Below are 18,357 nucleotides of genomic sequence, written 5' to 3'. Positions count from 1 at the left end.
ACTTAGGAAATAGCGACCTCAATATATTTAATTTCCAGCTTTCATTCAATAAGAAGCCTTATCAGGGAGCGACAAAAAAAATAAATAAATTTTAGTAAAGCAAAATTTGATCAGCTCAGAACTAGTAATCGGTAACCTTAATTGGGACAGCGTCCTCAAAAATAACAGTACAGACGACAAATGGGAAAAGTTTAAAAACATCCTAATTACCTCATGTGAGCAGTTCATATCCTTTAAAAACAAAAGAACTACAAGTATAAGTAAACCAATGTGGCTCGGCAAGACTGTAAGGGGGCAGTAAATAAAAAAAAAAGAAAGCGTTTAAACTACTAAAACAAGAAGGCAGCGAAGAAGCGCTAAAATCATACAGGGAAAAAAACTAAATATGTAAAGAAAAGATCAAAATTGCTAAGGAGGAGGCAGAAAGACTGATCGCCAAAGAGAGTAAAAATAACCCTAAACTATTCTTCAATTATAGAAATAGTAAAAGGATTTGCACTGAAAGTAGTGGCCCTTTAACAAATAATGGAGAAACCATAGAAGACAATGAGGGGGGAAAGGCAAATCTATTAAATAGTTTCTTTTCAAGTGTATTCACGAATGAAAAAGAAATGTCACACGAGATGCAGGGGAATAAAACAAACTCGCTGCTAAATATTGCATGCCTAACACAGGAGGAAGTGCAGACCAGTTAAAGAGGATTAAAAATTGATAAATTGCCAGGCCCAGATGAAATACACCCAAGGATTCTAAGGGAACTAAGTTTAATGATAGCTAGTTTGCTATTTCTTATATTTATGGGCACTATAGAGACCGGGGTTGTACCACTAGATTGTCGCATTACCAATGTGGTTCCAATATACAAAAAGGGGTCAAGAAGAGAACCTGGTAACTACAGGCTGGTAAGCCTCCCTTCAAAAATTGGAAAAATATTTGAGGGGTTTATGAGAGATGCCATCCTAGAATACCTCAAGGAAAACAACAGTATAACCCCCTCACCAGCATGGATTCATGAGGGGGTTGATAATGCTAGACTAATTTAATCAGCTTCTACGATAAACTAAGTTCTAGGCTGGGCCTGGGAGAGTCTATTGATCTCGTATATCTGGATTTCTCTAAGGCATTTGGCACCGTGCCACATAATAGGCTGATATATAAAATGAGACAGCTCGGATTGGGTGAAAACGTGTGTAATTGGGTTAAGAACTGGCTCAGAGATAGAAAGCAGAGGGTGGTAATAAATGGTTTGTACTCTGATTGGGCCAATGCTGCTTGTGGGGGGCCACAGGGTTCAGTATTAGGCCCCATTCTGTTCAATATATTTATCAATGACCTGATAGAGGGGCTGCACAGTAAAATATTAATATTTGCAGAGGATACAAAATGATATACAAGATAATTAATACAACAGGGGACAATGTACGGCTACAAAAGGACCTAGATAAGCTGGGGGCTTGGGTAAAAAAATGGCCAATGAAGTTTAACACTGATAAATGTAAGGTTATGCACATGGGCAGGAGAAACGGATGTCACCAATATACACTAAATGGGGTACTGCTAGGGAAAAGTGATATGGAAAAAGACCTGGGGGTACTAGTGGATTGTAGATTTAACTGGAGCAATCAATGCCAGTCAGCTGCTGCAAAAGCAAATACAGTCTTGGGGTACATTAAAAGAGGTATAGGGGCGAGGGACGAGAACATTATCCTCCCACTATATAAGGCACTTGTCAGGCCTCACATGGAATACTGTGTACAGTTCTAGACACCTGTGCTAAGGAAGGATGTTGCAGCGCTTGAGGGGGTTTAAAGAAGGGCAACTAAAGTTAATAACCAGAATGAGAGGACAGGAATACCCAGAGAAGCTATCAAAACTGGGATTATTGACCCTGGAAAAAAGACCGCTAAGGGGCGATAACATAACTATGTATAAATACATTAGGGGACAACACAAGGATCTTTCCCATGATCTGTTTATACCCAAGACTGTGTTGGTAACAGGAGGGCAGCTGCTACGTCTAGAAGAAAGCAGGTTTCATCACCAGCACAGAAGGATGTTCTTTACTGTAAGAGCAGTGAGACTGTGGAACTCTCTGCCTGAGGACGTGGTGATGGCAAAATCCATTGAGGCGTTTAAGAGGGAACTAGATGCCTTCCTAGAACGCTATGATATTACACGATATAGATATTAGGTGACCAGCGGGGTTGTTGATCTCAAATGTTGATCCAGGGATTACTATGGCTTCAATTATAGAGTCACCAAGGTTGCCTTTCTCTGGACTAACAAGGAAGGGGTTGAAACAGGCTAAACTGCCCTCAGTGATAGACCCCAAGATGTGTCGTGAGGGCAACCTCTTAATAATCAATAGCAACAGTACAGGGTAACATTATAGGAGTCCTCTGGGACTTTGGGCTTCTTTTCTGTTGATGACCTTTTCTCAGGGCAGGTCAATTGGTGATTAGTGGGGATCTGTCACTCAGGATGCCTGCCAATGAGCAGATTCCCAGTACGGCTGTCAGCATAGGAAGAACATAAGCGCTTTTTGTAGTGTGGTGGCAAGGGTTGGTATTGCAGAAACAGCTACCATTGACTTTAATGCAGAACCAAACCAATCTGCTGCAATAGATTCAAGTAGAAAAATAATGAGGTATCGCTGACCTGTGAAAAACTGAGCCTTTATTAGTAAGTGCTTCACGTAGAATCCCAGACAGCGGACGCGTGTCGATTCAAGGATGAATCTTGATTGGAAAAAAAAAAAGGGGGGGGGGGGGGGGGATAAAAAGGCTCAACCAACTTAACTTTCAATAGATATACATTAAATCTGTTCTGTAGTTTAAGCCATTGGGATATCTGGTATGTCACCTATATATCCAGTACGCCTCCTGTGCATAGAATTGTTGTTGAGCAGTTTTATACTTTCTTCCTTTCTTCACGGTTTCAATGCCATAAAAACAGAAGGCGTCTGTTTTTTCCCCTCATATATCTACAAAATGCTTGGCTGCTCCGGCTTTGCCAGCCTCCCTATTTTTTATGTAGCGCAGATGTTTGGCTATCCTCAGTTTGAGTTTACGGTTCATACAGTCCACATATTTCAGTGCATTCAATAATGTAAAGAAGATTAGTACTTTCATAATTTATATAGGAAAAAAATGGGAAAGTGCTGAGAGCAAGAACGATCACTGACATTAAATGTGTTGGGAGTTCCATTGCATCGAGGTCTGCCACAACCAAAAAATCCCTTTTGTTGTAACCAACAAGAATTTTTAGAATGTGAGGATTTACAAGTGCTGGGAGAAAGTAGGTTACCTAGACTTGTACTTTTCGAAACCACAGAAACACCACTTTAGAATATTATTTACGGTCTCTTCTTGTGAAAGGATCAGCAATAAAGATGAGCGAACCCACTCGTTTCGAGTAATTACTCGATCGAGCACCGCGATTTTCGAGTACTTCAGAACTCGGGTGAAAAGATTCGGGGGTCACCGGGGGGTAGGGGGTAGCAGCGGGGAACTGGGGGGAGCCCTCTCTCTCCCTCTCCCCCCCACTCCCTGCTGCAACCCCCCACTCACCCACGGCGCCCCCCAAATCTTTTTGTCCGAGTACGGAAGTACTCGAAAATCGCGGTACTCGGGCGAAAAAGGGGCGTGGCCGAGTAGGCTCGCTCATCTCTAATCAACAAGTGTTTATTGAAGATTTTTTTTATTGTCCGAAAATTTTCTACTATATGCAGTGGAAAAAAACAATTTACTTTGAGATTTTGATTGTGATTTGTGAGAATTGGTTAAAGTCAATTCTATCTCGATCTTTCACTTTCTTTATAGCTCTAGTTAAAATCTGTTTGTTGTAACCGCTTTTGTGTAATCACTGACAGATTGCATTTTTTTGTTTATCAAAGTCAATGGGGTCAGAACATGACCTTTTGGCCCTGGTTAACTCCCCTATTGGAACGGCCTGAATAGTGTGATGGAGTAGCATGTAGAATCATATTTGTGTACATTTTAAATTGCAATTATTATTCATACATTTTTCAAAAGATTTTAGGGTAACATCCACTGGATCGGTACCTGGTGCACCACTGCAATTAGAACATCGTCAATATAGCTGTTGTATTGTATCATGTGGCCATAATAGGGGTTTTGTCTGAAAATATAAACAATTCTTCCCACCAACTCATGGTTAGGTTGCCAACGGTGGGGGAAAAATATGACTTAAACTACAGAACAGATTTAACGTATATCTATTGAAAGTTAAGTGTATTGAGTCTTCTTATCCCCCCCCCCTCCTCTTTATTTTTGCTATCCAATCACTACAGTCTCATCAAATTCCTATAATAACTTCTGCTATTACGCATATCCTTCATGATCTTGAAAATTATATCATTTCCCTCATAATTTCGTTTTTTGGTTCATTTTTTCAGTATTCGGATCTATTGACGTTGATGGCCTATATATTGGTTTACCTGATTGACACCTGTAACAGAATAATCTGTTTGAGGATTGCAAGTTTGAGGCTGGGTTCACACAGGGTGGATTTGCCGCGGTTTTGCCGCAGCAGATCTGCCCGTGGCAAATTCGCCCGCGGCCGCTAATCTCAGGATTAGCCAGCCATGCAGCCGCGGTTCCAAAAGATTGAGCAGGTCTGTTTACTTTTTTTTTTTGTTTATTTACAAATGGGAGCGCCGGCCGCAACGGAAAAGCAAGCGCCCGATTCTCCCGGCGGAAATCTCGGGGTTTTTGCTGCGGCCAAACCGCGAGATTTCCGACGGGAATCCACCCCATGTGAACCCAGCCTGAAGGTTCTCTCCGCTTTGTCTTAAAGTATCTTTGGAATGGTTATCAGACAAGCGGAGGTTAAGAATCCAGCATGACACCTTGTTTTTAATTAAAGGGGTTGTCCCGCGATAGCAAGTGGGTCTATACACTTCTGTATGGCCATATTAATGCACTTTGTAATGTACATCGTGCATTAAATATGAGCCATACAAAAGTTATTCACTTACCCCATCTGGTACTGGCGTCCCCGTCTCCATGGCGCCGACCAAAACCGCCTTCTCCCTGGAATTGACGCGCTTGCGCTGAAGGGGGGGGGGGGGGGGGGGTCGCTCCGGCTGGAGCTGGACAGAAGAGGGCAGACTGCGCAAGCGCGTCTAATCCAGGGAGAAGAAGGCTTTGGTCGGTGCCATGGCGACGGGGATGCCAGCACCGGAGGGGGTAAGTATATAACTTCTGTATGGCTCATATTTAATGCACGATGTATATTACAAAGTGCATTAATATGGCCATACAGAAGTGTATAACCCCACTTGCTGCCGCGAGACAACCCCTTTAAGTTTTAACCACGTGGGTATAAAGGAAATGACGTTTTTTTTATTTATGTGCGGTGATCAAAATTCCTCCTTGAATCGAAACGCGTCCTCTGTCTGGGATTCTATGTGAAACACTTATTAATAAAGGCTCAGATTTTTCACAAAACAGCGATACGCATTTTTTCCTACTTGAATGTATCTTCACAAGCGCTGATGTGGACCGCACAGCATGACCGTCACCGGTGGACGTAGCCTATGAAGGATGAATGTGCTGTGTAGAGCGAGGTGGTGAGCTCTCCTCTTCTTTATACTACAATCTGCTGCAATGTTCTCAGTGCCATCGGCTTCCAGTACTGAACACGCTGAAAGAGGGGACCCCAAGCGGCAGACGCCCAGCTATCATCTATTCCTAACCGTAACTGAGGATCGGTCATCAACAGAAAATGCCCTTTAACTGGGGTCATCATAGCGGTCACACTATGGAGTGCTCTACCATAAGAGCGATCACGCTGGCACCCTCTAGTGTCAGAAAACTGGTACTATAAAAATGAGTCCTTCTTGGGTCTCATTCACACTCGTGTATAGGAGCTTGGTATGTAAAAGGCTTCCAGTACAATACTGACGGCAAAATGTGGGCGATTCTCACACATGTACCCCAATACTCCAGCAGATGACTCTGCTGCCCCCCGAGACGACGAGTTGTCGGGTGTCAGCGCCGAGAAACTGAGCTATGATTGGTCGGGTCCAAACAGGCGCAATGATGAGAAAAGGAGGCGGCAGCGACTGTACAGCACAATTAATTCTAATAAAAACAAAACGACATCACGGCCAGCCCCGAGGGGGTCGGCACACAAGTACAAAAAAGTGACAAATATACATTTCTACAGCTCGTCTCACGAGTCTTCTCCTTCCAGCGTATTTACAGTGCGCTATCATACACACAGCTAGACAGGATGCTCAGTGCTGGCTGGGAAATCTTGGTCCGCTGTCCTTCGGCCTTGGTCTCCAGGGCAGCACAGTCAGCGGGCATCATTCTTGATGACGATTTCCACCCCATGATGTCGGAGCTGAGCTCGGAGAATCAGGTTCTTGTTCTTAAGGTCCTCCATCTAAGAGAGGAGACGCGGTCACCACAATGTCCTTCACCCTGCTCAGCCCTCCCTGCCTCCACCCCTCACCTGCTGCCGTAGGAGGTCGTTGTCCACCTGCAGCTGTTCCAAGTTCTGCAGGCCCTCGGACAGGCGCATGTTACCCTGGCGCAGCTCCTGGATGTAGTCACAGGCTTTAGAGAGGATGCCACCCTTACTCTGCAGGGACAAGAGGAGAAGTTAGGAGTTGACCGCGAGGAGACGACACAAGAACCTATCGAGTAGTTGATTACTGGGACTCAACGGTCAACTCCACGGTCTTACTGCACTGGTCGTTCGTGGTCAGATTTAATCTCCGGCCCCAATCCCCTGTAGTCCGCACATGCTCCACATAGTCTATGGTGGCCACCATCCTCTTACTGGTAAAAATAGTGGGATAGAGACACTATGGGGGACCCATGACGTCATAAGACCTTTGGGAGTCACTCATGTTTGTTTTTTTGCCACTTTTCCACAGTAGCTGGGGCATCCATAAGAGTCCGAATTACAGGGAAAAATAAAAATATACCCATTGCAAACAGTGGGTCTGTTTTTGTGCTTCGCGCAATACAAAAAACCCATGACAATCTGTGTACAGCACTATAGAATAGGTCAGCACTAGATTAGGCACCGCGCGGTGTGCCCCTGCCTGGTAGCAGACAAGCTGGGTGTATTGAGGGTCCACACCTGACCAGACTTGGTGCTTTCCATGGAGCAATCAGGGATAATCTTGGAAAGCTGAACGATCCAGTTGTTGATCTTGTCCCGACGTCGACGCTCCACTGTGAAGAAACAGACAACGTTACCTTGGAGATGACGGCGCCCCCCAGCTGAGGTGCAGAGTGTTACTCGGCCTGACCTTCATTGTGCTGCGCTCTCCTCTTCTCGTCACGAGTGGTGCGAGGGCCGTCTGATTTCCTGTAGACGGGAGAGGACATGTGAGACTTTTTTTTTTAACCTCGGTGACCGCCATCACTACGCAGCAGATACTTGAAGCTTGGAAAAGGCTGGATGCTCAGCCGAAACGTCACTCGCTTATGTCATGTGATATCTAATCGGTTTGGAATCAAGACATCCCCCTGGACATCTGAGGCTGTGAAGTGATTTTGTGCACCTGTGTCAGCTGTGTAAAAAGAAAGGTAGGAGCAGCTACTCACGGGGAGTACGGGTGAGTGCGGGGTGCGATGGATCGCTGAGCTCCCCCCTGTAGGACGTCTTGAGGAGACATCATGACGAAGAACTGACCTGTAAGGAGAAGGTAGAGGTTAGCGAGTGCTGTGGGCGGTCCAATGAGGTAAACGCCAAGTCTTACCCGCACCGGTGGAAGCTGCCTGGCCCAGCAAGGCCTCACTGTTTTGCGTTGTTACCACAGTTGTTGCGGTGGCTCCTGCTCCGACCGATGTGCTGGTGTCTGCCACAGTGGCTGTGGGAAAATAGGTGTAGTGGGTCTCCGTGGTGCCGGCGTCGCTCTCCCCAGCATCCTCACTGGTAAACGCCCCTTGGATCACGGCCTGCAGGGAGCGGGCATGGCATTACCTCTCGGTCACACTGGAGGTGCCCCACAAAGAGGAGCAGGACTCACCTGAGTCATTGACTGCGCGGCCGGGAATCCACTGATGGCGCCGGAGCCCTCCGTCTGTCCGTCTAACTGACCCTCTGCCACCTGGATGACTCTGTACATGACCTGCAGAGAAGCATCACACAAGACGGGCTACAACCATGCAGCAAAGGATGGAAACCTGCTGCAGTCCACAAGTGAACCACCACTGCGAGGAGCTTTATAACCCAGCCCATCCACCCACATTAACCTCCTTCTCTTCCTGTCTTTTAGAAGACCTCCACCCCTTGTATAATATATAATCCCTATCTCAGTGTACTACAGTGACCCCCCCACCCACCTCCTGTGGTCACCTACCTGTGTACCACCGCTATCTGCACGGAAGACATATTTCACCCCAGGGTCTGAGAAGGTGGCAGCTGATTGGATACTGGCAATGGCTACACTGGTGGGGTCCTCCCCTGTGGCCACTGCACCTTGTGGAGAGAAGACCAAGTCAGGAAAATGAAAAGACCCTCCATAGACCACATCCCAAACTTATCCCCTCACCTTCCTGCACGCGGACTGTGCCCTCCTCAATCTCTGATGCTTTCTGCTGCCTGCAAAATGAAGAAGAACCTCAGAAAACCAAACCCAAAGTCCCCTATACCCAGTACAGGCCCCCCACATCCAGTCCCGTATATACACAGCACAGGCCCCCACATACTGTAGCACCCCCCATAAACACAGTGCCCCAACACATACAGTACAATGCTTCTCCCTCAAACTGCACCCCCCCCTTCCTTAAAACACAATATGGTGCTCAACCAGATACTGTCTGTCAGGGGAATGTACTGTATCAGCCCCATATACAGTAGCAGTCTTCCCTCCAAGTGCATCATACCATACATCTCCCACCTTCCAGTGTACCCCACCCATCAATATCACTCACCCCTTCATCTCTCAGAAATGTAACTCATCAGATGTCTGCGTCCTGCAAGGGAAGAAATATTACCATGATATAATATACAGAGAAGGAATACACTACACACAGGGAGAGGGAGGCATGTAATAAGTGGAGGGAGGGGGGTATTATAGAATGGTAGAGTTGGAAGGGACCTTCAGGGTCATCGGGTCCAACCCTTTGCTTAGTGCAGGATCACTAAATCATCCCAGACAGATGTCTGGCCAGCCTCCGAAGACCTCCATTGAAGGAGAACTCACCACCTCCCGTGGTAACCTGTTCCACTCCTTGATCACCCTCACTGTCTAATATCCAATCTGTGTCTCCTCCCTTTCAGTTTCATCCCATTGCTTCTAGTCTTTCCTTGTGCAGATGAGAATAGGGCTGATCCCTCTGCACTGACAGCCCTTCAGATATTTGTAGACAGCTTGTAAGTCTCCTCTCAGCCTTCTTTTTTGCAAGCTAAACATTCCCAGATCCTTTAACCGTTCCTCATAGGACATGATTTGCAGACCGCTCACCATCTTGGTAACTCCTCTTTGAACTTGCTCCTTTTCTCCATAGGTATTCCAGAGTAGGTCTGACTAAGGAGTCGAGTCTCAACCTTCTTGGACATTTCTGTCCTTAAGAACATCCAGCCATTGGATTCTTTCAGAGTCCATTAAAATCTGCCTTTCTGAATTCCAACCTTGAGGTCTGAGTTTTCTCAGGTCTTCCTTCCCTTTTTATCCAAAATCCAAGGATAGCATGATCACTGCCTCCTAAGGTCCCAGCCACTCTTACTTCCTAAACCATTCCCTCCCTGTAGGTAAATTCTCCCATGATCACTATGTCATGCTTTTTGGAGAGCTTGGCCATCTGATGCAGAGAGAGTTCATCCATATCTTCTGCTTGTCCAGGTGGCCTATAGTAAATGCTGACAATGGTGTCCTTTCTGTTGTTCTCTACTCGTATTCTTACCCAAACAGTTTCTACAGAACTCCCCTGCTCTGAAGCTTGAATCTCTGTGGTGATTAATGTTCTCCTAACATGCAACACAACACCTCCGCCCCTTTTTTAGGTTTGTTTCTTATAAATATGTTGTGTCCTTCAAGCCTTCTATTCCAATCATGTGTATCATTCCACCAAGTTTCTGTGATGCCTATGACATCATATTTCTCTTTTTGTGTTAGGAGCTCCAATTCTCCTTGTTTGTTTCTCATCCTCTGTGCATTCGTGTAGAAACATTTTAGTTTGTGATCGGTGTCTCTTGCTCCTCTACTTTCTTTCTGAATTTTGTCTTTGTTTTTTTCTTTCCACTTCTAATAGCGAGGTTCTCAAATGTATTCAATAGGTGTAAATTTTTGACTCCCTTTCCCATGTTGTTCTTGTTTGGCCTCATGTCCACGGGCGGATCGAATTCCTCATGCAGGAGCCGGCAGCAGAATCCGACCCTACCCACGGCTGAGGACTCTACGTACCTGTCCGGGTCTTCTATTTTCTCCACTGTTGATGTACGCAAAAGCACCGGCCGGTTTTTTTTTTAAACTCCTGCTTCTCGCTGATTGGATAGCTTCCATGATTTCAATGGAAGCCGTCCGTGCAGCAACCGCACTGAAATGGAAGATGCTACTATTTGTTTTTGGGACCAAAAGGTCCACAAATCAAGTCTGCATGCTTTAATTCATGTGCAAACACCCATGATTCCCTATGGGCGGCTTGATTTGCAGGTGAGCCGCAAATCAGATCTACCTGTGGACATTGGGCTTTAAAAGCTCTTCTGATGAGTGTTGCAAGGTGCCTGCTAAATATATGCTGTCTTTGCTACGTGCAACCCGTCTCTAGCAAGGAGTCAATCATATAGGCAATTCACTCCATGGTCCAGAAATCCAAATCATTACTGACGGCACCATCGGTGTAGCCAGTTGTTCACCTCTAGAATCCTGTTCCATCTTCTTATTCCATGGCCATCCACTGGGAGGATGGATGACAAGACCACCTGTGCTCCTAGTTCCTTCACCTTCTTTCCAAGGTCTTCGAAGTCTCTGCAGATAGTAGCAAGGTCCTTTTTTGCAGTGTCATTTGTCCGTACATGTATTAGTAGGAATGGGTGGTGTTCTGTAGGACTGAAGAGTCTTGACAGCCTATCAGACACATCTTTGAATGTGCACATGAAGACAGCACATCCCTCGTGAGGAGTCGTGGGGGGAGGAGAGCGAGAGATCTTTCTCTCTCTCTACCCTCTACCCTCAGCTAACACCCGCCGCCCTCCCGAACCTGCTCGAACCAGTAAGCAGTTACTCAAGAGCGATGCTCGCTCGAGTAACTGCTTTATCCAAGCATGCTCGCTCATCTCTAGTTACAATGTAGCTATTCTCTCCTGAAGACTTTGCACCTTCTTCCCCAGTAGAGACACAAGCTTGCAGTTCTGGCAGGTGAAGTTTGGCTTTCCTCTGGTAGGGCTGTAAACATATACCGCAGCATACATTGCAGCTCACCATACGGCTGCTCTCCCCTTCCATGCTGTCAGTTGATGGTCACTTCCAACCTTCTAAAAGTCAAGAATTCTAGTGAAGATACCTAACCTGTAAGATGCTACTAAGGCCTCGTTCACACGGGCTACAAATCGCATGTATGTGAAGCCCATGCTTTCCTATGGGCTACTTCACACATGCAATGTTTTGTAGCATGCTACAAAACACAAAAACCTCACGGCTCCTGCTATATGCACACGATTGTGAGGTTTTATAGCCCATGTTTCCCTATCGAGCCTTTCTGTTGCATCGCACGAAGACATGATTATCGTGCGGCGCGATGCAACTTTGACAGTAGGAAATGCCACTGTCAAGGGCAAATCTAAGCCCTGGCTGCAAGAATAAAAAAAAAAAATACACATACATCACCTATCCTGTGAGCCAATCCCAGCCAGCACTCGATGAATGGCTGTGATTGGTTCAATCACAGCCATTTATCGAGCGCTGGCTGTGATTGGCTAAGCGTCAGCCAGTCACAGCCAGCGCTTCCAGGAGGCGGGGATTTTTGAATCCCTGGCCAGAAGAGGAGAAGATCACTGCCGGGGACCCAGGGAGAGGATGCGGCCGGGCTGACAGCACAGGAGAGGTGATGTATGTGTGTTTTGGTTTTTTTTCTTATTCAGCTACTGCTTATTTTCGGGGAAGGATTATATTTAAGCCTCCCCGAAAAACCTCGTATGTGGTGCTACAAAGTCGCCCGTGTGAACGAGGCTTAAGTGTAAAACCGGTGATGTCCTCTAAGCAGCTAGACCGAGCTAAACCCTGCAGCAATCTTCCTACGCACAGCGACTCTACAATATTCCCAGAATGCACCGGGAAAATGTAAATTATCTCCCTATAGCTCCAATCTCTGGGGGTTGTGATAATATACAGGAGAAAAAGGTCTATACTACAGACGAGTGATACATCCCCCCCATTCTCCTGTATATTATCACAAGCCCCCTCCATATATTACACTACACAGGGAGAGGAGGGTGGTTATTATAATATAGAGGAGAAGGGATACACTACACACAGGGAGGAGGAAGAGGGGTGTACTGATAATATACAGGAGAAGAAAGGGTACACTACAGACAAGGAGAGGGGGGGTGTAATATACAGGGAGAGGGTGTTGGATACTATGCAGGATATGGGATACACCGCACACAAGGGAAGGGACGTATATAATATAAAGAGGGGTGTCTGATAATATATGAGAGAAAGGATACACTACAGACAAGGAGACGGAGCATGTACTATACGGAGGGAGGGGTGTCAGTTAAAATACACACAAGGGGGTGGGGCGGCAATCGAATAATGTACAGGAGGGCATGTCAGATAATGTGGAGGAGATACACTACATACACTGTGGGGCCGTTGGATAATAAACAGGAGAAAGGATACACTCAGAAAAGGAGAGGGGGGGGGGATGTAATATACAGAGGGGTGTGTTGGATAATGTACTGGAGAAAGGATACACTACAGACAAGTAAGGAGGGGCATGTAATATTTTGGTGGGGGTGGTTGTACGATTATATACAGGAGAAGAATGGATGCACTACACACAGGCAGAGAAGGACATGTAATATATAGAAGGTGGGGTGTTGGATAATATACAGGAGAAGAAGGCATACACTACAGTCAAGGAAAGTGAGTACCTAATGTCTAAGGGGTGGGCTGGATAATGTACTAGAGAAAGGATACACTACAGACAAGGAGAGGGGCCGATAATATACAGGAGAAGAGATATACTACACACGGGGAGGGGGGGGGCATGTAATATACTGAGAAGAGAGAGGGTTGTGATACTATATAGGAGATGATGGGATACACTAAAGCCAAAGAGAGAGGGGCATGAAATATACGGAGGGGGTGTTCAGGTAATATACAGGAGAAGAAACACTACAGACAAGGAGAAAGAGGGGATGGGTTCAGATGATATACAGAAGGGATACAATATACAGAAGGAGGGATGCACCATAGACAAGGAAAGGGTCGCATATAATATACGGAGGGGTAGGGAAGTGTCAAATAATATAAAAGAGAAGAAGGTATACACTACAGACAAGGAAAGGGGGGCATGTGATATACTGGGGGGGGGGGGGGGAAATACATCTCCTTGTCTGTAGTGTATTCCTTCTTCCCCTGTATGGCGCTCATTAGCCAACGCCAGACGTTTCCTCTTTTCCTTAGAAGCGTCCTGAGCGAGGTATACAGGAGAATCTGATACAGAGGGGGGAGGGGGGAATCTGATAGAGGGGGACCGTATATACAGGAGATGGGAGAGAATACAGAGGGGCACAGTATATACAGGAGATGGGAAATGTATATACAGGAGAAGATACAGGGAGGCACCGTATATATAAAGAAGATGGGAAATGTATATACAGGAGACGGGAGAAGATACAGAGGGGCACCGTATATATACAGAAGATGAGAAATGTATATACAGGAGAAGATACAGGGGGCACCGTATATACAGGAGACGGGAGAAGATACAGAGGGGGACCGTATATATACACAGGAGACGAGAGAAAATACAGAGGGGCACCGTATAGATACAGAAGATGGGAAATGTATATACAGGAGAAGATACAGGGGGCACCGTATATACAGGAGACGGGAGAAGATACAGAGGGGGACCGTATATATACACACAGGAGACGGGAGAAAATACAGAGGGGCACCGTATAGATACAGAAGATGGGAAATGTATATACAGGAGAAGATACAGGGGGGCACCGTATATATACAGAAGATGAGAAATGTATATACAGGAGAAGATACAGGGGGGCACCGTGTATATACAGAAGATGGGAAATGTATATACAGGGGGGCACCGTATATATACAGGAGACGGGAGAAAATACAGGGGGCACCGTATAGATACAGAAGATGGGAAATGTATATACGGGAGAAGATACAGAGGGGCACCGTATATATACAGGAGACGGGAGAAGATACAGAGGGGCACCGTATATATACAGAAGATGAGAAATGTATATACAGGAGAAGATACAGGGGGCACCGTATATATACAGAAGATGGGAAATGTATATACAGGAGAAGATACAGGGGGGCACCGTATATATACAGAAGATGGGAAATGTATATACAGGAGAAGATACAGGGGGCACCGTATATATACAGGAGAAAATACAGGGGGGGACCGTATAGATACAGAAGATGGGAAATGTATAGACGGGAGAAGATACAGGGGGGCACTGTATATATACAGGAGACGGGAGAAGATACAGAGGGGCACTGTATATATACAGAAGATGGGAAATGTATATACAGGAGACGGGAGAAGATACAGGGGGGCACCGTATATATACAGAAGATGGGAAATGTATATACAGGAGACGGGAGAAGATACAGGCGGGCACCGTATATATACAGAAGATGGGAAATGTATATACGGGAGAAGATACAGAGGGGCACCGTATATACAGAAGATGGGAAATGTATATACAGGAGACGGGAGAAGATACAGAGGGGCACCGTATATATACAGGAGACGGGAGAAGATACAGAGAGAAACGGAATATACAGGAAGAGGGATCTGATACACAGGGGGACCGTATATACAGCAGATGGGAGCTGATACAGAGGGGAACCATAGATAAAGGAGAGGGGAGCTGATACAGAGGAGGTCCGTATATACAGGGGGGCCTGATACAGGAGATGGAAGCTGATACCGAGGGGGACAGAATATACAGGATAGGAGCTGATACAGTGGGGGGGGGGGGGGGGGGGGAATATACGGGAGATGAGAGTTAATACTGAGGGAGACAGAATATACAGGGGTTTGGGGGGTAGAAACCTATCGGTGACATGACTCATAGGAGGAGGAAGGTGATATAACACAAGGGTGCGATATCCTATAGAGGGATACGGGGTGTATCATTATATACGGAAGGGGATATATACGGGTGGGTTAGGGTTGCAGTGACTCGATAATAAGCCCCTCCCCGTATCACGTGACTGTCCTGGAACCCTCCTTCACTGGTACCTGGACTTCTCTGCCAGACCTGAGGCTCCGGTTCCCGGTCCAGCCAGCCATGGAGGTTCACACATGCGCAAAGACTCTGGCAGTCGCCTTCTTTATTCCGGGCGGAAATTGTCAGCTGGTTCTGTGATCAGACGGAACTTCCGTTGCGGACATCTTTAGTGTGGGCGGAGACGCCCGATTTGTTCCGGGCAACGTCTTCCATTCTGTAGGAATCGGAGCGCAAAATGGAGGATGTGTCCCCAATATATGCCGCCACTGCCTCCCACTGTATGAATGAGGGGACGATGGGCCTTGTAGTTCTGTTAGTGGTCTCCATAGTCCTGGTCTATGTGGTAACTACGGGGGCCGGAGAGGACCAAGAGGTAGTAGGAAGTTACCAGTGGATGACCCCCAAAGCTGCGCCCCGCGGCGGGGACCAATCTAATTCTACCCCATAAAGAGGGTATAAGGCCGTGTTCACATCACAGATGCGGCACAAAATGCCGGGCTACCCCATTATAGTCAGCGGGGTCCGTGCGGCGCTGTGCGGTTCTGTCATAACAGCAGGAAAACGGAATCGCCGCCACAGATGTCAATCCCCGCCGCCGAATAGGGTCCGTATCCTGACAGAAGCGGGCAGCACCGCACAAACCCGCTGACTATAAGGCGGTCCGTCTGGTGTGCTGACCATAAGGCGGTCCGTCTGGTGTGCTGACCATAAGGCGGTCCGTCTGGTGTGCTGACCATAAGGCGGTCCGTCTAGTGTGCTGACCATAAGGCGGTCCGTCTGGTGTGCTGACCATAAGGCGGTCCGTCTGGTGTGCTGACCATAAGGCGGTCCGTCTGGTGTGCCGACCATAAGGCGGTCCGTCTGGTGTGCCGACCATAAGGCGGTCCGTCTGGTGTGCCGACCATAAGGCGGTCCGTCTGGTGTGCTGACCATAAGGCGGTCCGTCTGGTGTGCTGACCATAAGGCGGTCCGTCTGGTGTGCTGACCATAAGGCGGTCCGTCTGGTGTGCCGACCATAAGGCGGTCCGTCTGGTGTGCCGACCATAAGGCGGTCCGTCTGGTGTGCCGACCATAAGGCGGTCCGTCTGGTGTGCTGACGATAAGGCGGTCCGTCTGGTGTGCTGACCATAAGGCGGTCCGTCTGGTGTGCTGACTATAAAGCGGTCCGTCTGGCTAGCCGGCGCGCATTCACAGTACAGCGTGTGACGCGCCGGCAGTGTTGGATGACGCGGTGGGCGGGGACACGAATTCATGTGATACTTCCGCTGTGCTACAGCGGAAGTATAGCGTGATGGCCGGCTTCCATTGACTACAATGCAAGCCAGCTGCGCGTATTCCTGCGGCAAATAGAGCATGCCGCATTTTCTTTCACCCTGCAGAATTCTGCAGCGTGAACATTAAGCTATTAGGTTCATTAGAACATAATGGCTGCGAGACAACGCCGCAGATTTCCGCCGTGTAAAACGTGGCAAAAATCTGCCCGTGGGCATTAGCACTAAATACCATTCTGTTAGTCGCTGCCCGCTGTTCAAGCTTTTCTAGATCTTTTTGACTACTCTCTCTCTTCCCTATTGTTAGCTATCCCTCCTAGCTTTGTGTCGTTGGCAAATTTGATCAGTTTCCCATCAATTCCCTCCTCCAGATCATTTATAAAGATGTTGAACAACATTCTTTTATTCCCCCAATAGCACAGAGAAGATCAGCTGATGTTCCATCTACTTTCTGAGAGAAAACAGATACAAAATAGGAATTTAAAAGTTCGGCCTTCTCAACCAATTCCCTATTTTCATCCTGTAAGCATCCAATAGCATCTTTGACTTTTCTTTTGTTTTTGACAAAATCCTTTTTTATTGCTTTTGGCCTCTGTTGCAAGCCTCAATTCATTATTAGCTTTAGCTTTTCTGACACTTGCCCTACAGTTTCTGCAGACCCCATTATATTCTTCTTTAGATATTCCCCCCTCTTTCCATTTGATAAACATATTTTTCTTCCTTTTTACCATGTGTGCAAGTTCTGTGTTCATCCATCCTGGTCTCATTAAATGCTTCCCGTTCTTCCTTCTTTTAGGGATTGTTAACGATTGTGCTTTGAGAATCTCTTTTCACAATATTTCCCAACCTTCTTGGGCATTTCTGTCCTTAAGAACATCCAGCCATTGGATTCTTCCTACCATCTTTCTGAGTCCATTAAAATCTGCCTTTCTGAAATCCAACCTTGAGGTCTGAGTGTTCTCAGGTCTTCCTCCCCTTGTTATACAACATACAAGGTTTGCATGATCTCTACCTTCTAAGGTCCCAGCCACCCTTACCTCCTCAACCATTCCCACCCTGATGGTGAGAATTAGGTCCAAGATAGCAGATCCCCTTGTTTTCTCTTCTACCTTTTGGAAGATACAGTTGTCAGCAAGAGCGGATAAGAATTTGTTGGATCCATTACTTTTACCTGAGAGAGATTCCCAAATAATGTCTGGATGGGTAAAATCTCCCATGATCACTATGTTGTGCTTTTTGGAGAGCTTGGCCATCTGATGCAAAATGAGTTCATCAATATCTTCTGCTTGTCCCGGCGGCCTATAGTAAATGCCTACAATAGTGTGCTTTCTGTTCTCTCCTTGTATTCTTACCCAAACAGTTTCTACAGAACTCCCATGCTCTGAAGCTTGAATCTCAGTGGAGATGAATGTTTTCCTGACATACAACACAATACCCCCTCCCCCTTTTTTTTACGCCTGTTTCTTATAAATAAGTTGTGTCCTTCAAGTCTTGTATTCCAATCATGTGTATCATTCCACTACGTTTCCGTGATGCCTCTGACATCATATTTCTCTGCTTGTGTTAGGAGCTTCAATTCTCCTTGTTTGTTTCCCATGCTCTGGGCATTTGTGCAGAAACATTTTAGTTTGTGATCGGTGTCTCTTGCTCCTCTACT

The 18,357-nt window shown here is 46.5% G+C and overlaps 1 protein-coding gene across 5 annotated transcripts; it reads right to left on the bottom strand.

The window, feature by feature from the left end:
* Positions 1 to 6,086: 6,086 nt before the first annotated feature.
* USF1 (upstream transcription factor 1) lies at positions 6,087 to 15,570 on the bottom strand. 5 transcript variants are annotated; one of them, XM_066608884.1, is made up of 11 exons: positions 15,441 to 15,570; positions 8,922 to 8,963; positions 8,540 to 8,589; positions 8,348 to 8,466; positions 8,015 to 8,116; positions 7,745 to 7,943; positions 7,590 to 7,677; positions 7,292 to 7,350; positions 7,120 to 7,214; positions 6,484 to 6,612; positions 6,087 to 6,414 (listed from the first exon to the last, which is right to left on the bottom strand). In XM_066608884.1, the coding sequence occupies exons 2-11, from the start codon at positions 8,927 to 8,929 to the stop codon at positions 6,325 to 6,327; spliced, it is 939 nt and encodes a 312-aa protein (XP_066464981.1). In that variant the 5' UTR covers positions 8,930 to 8,963; positions 15,441 to 15,570; the 3' UTR covers positions 6,087 to 6,324. The 5 variants fall into 5 exon arrangements, with proteins under 5 accessions (XP_066464981.1, XP_066464984.1, XP_066464983.1 ...); XM_066608887.1 differs by having other exon boundaries at positions 7,751 to 7,943; XM_066608886.1 differs by having other exon boundaries at positions 8,348 to 8,460.
* Between the last annotated feature and the right edge of the window lie 2,787 nt (positions 15,571 to 18,357).

The sequence above is a fragment of the Eleutherodactylus coqui genome, chromosome 6 (genome assembly GCF_035609145.1).
Source record: "Eleutherodactylus coqui strain aEleCoq1 chromosome 6, aEleCoq1.hap1, whole genome shotgun sequence".
Lineage (NCBI taxonomy): Eukaryota > Metazoa > Chordata > Amphibia > Anura > Eleutherodactylidae > Eleutherodactylus > Eleutherodactylus coqui.
Note: the sequence above shows the minus strand (reverse complement) of the source record. Positions and strands in the feature narration are given on the sequence as shown.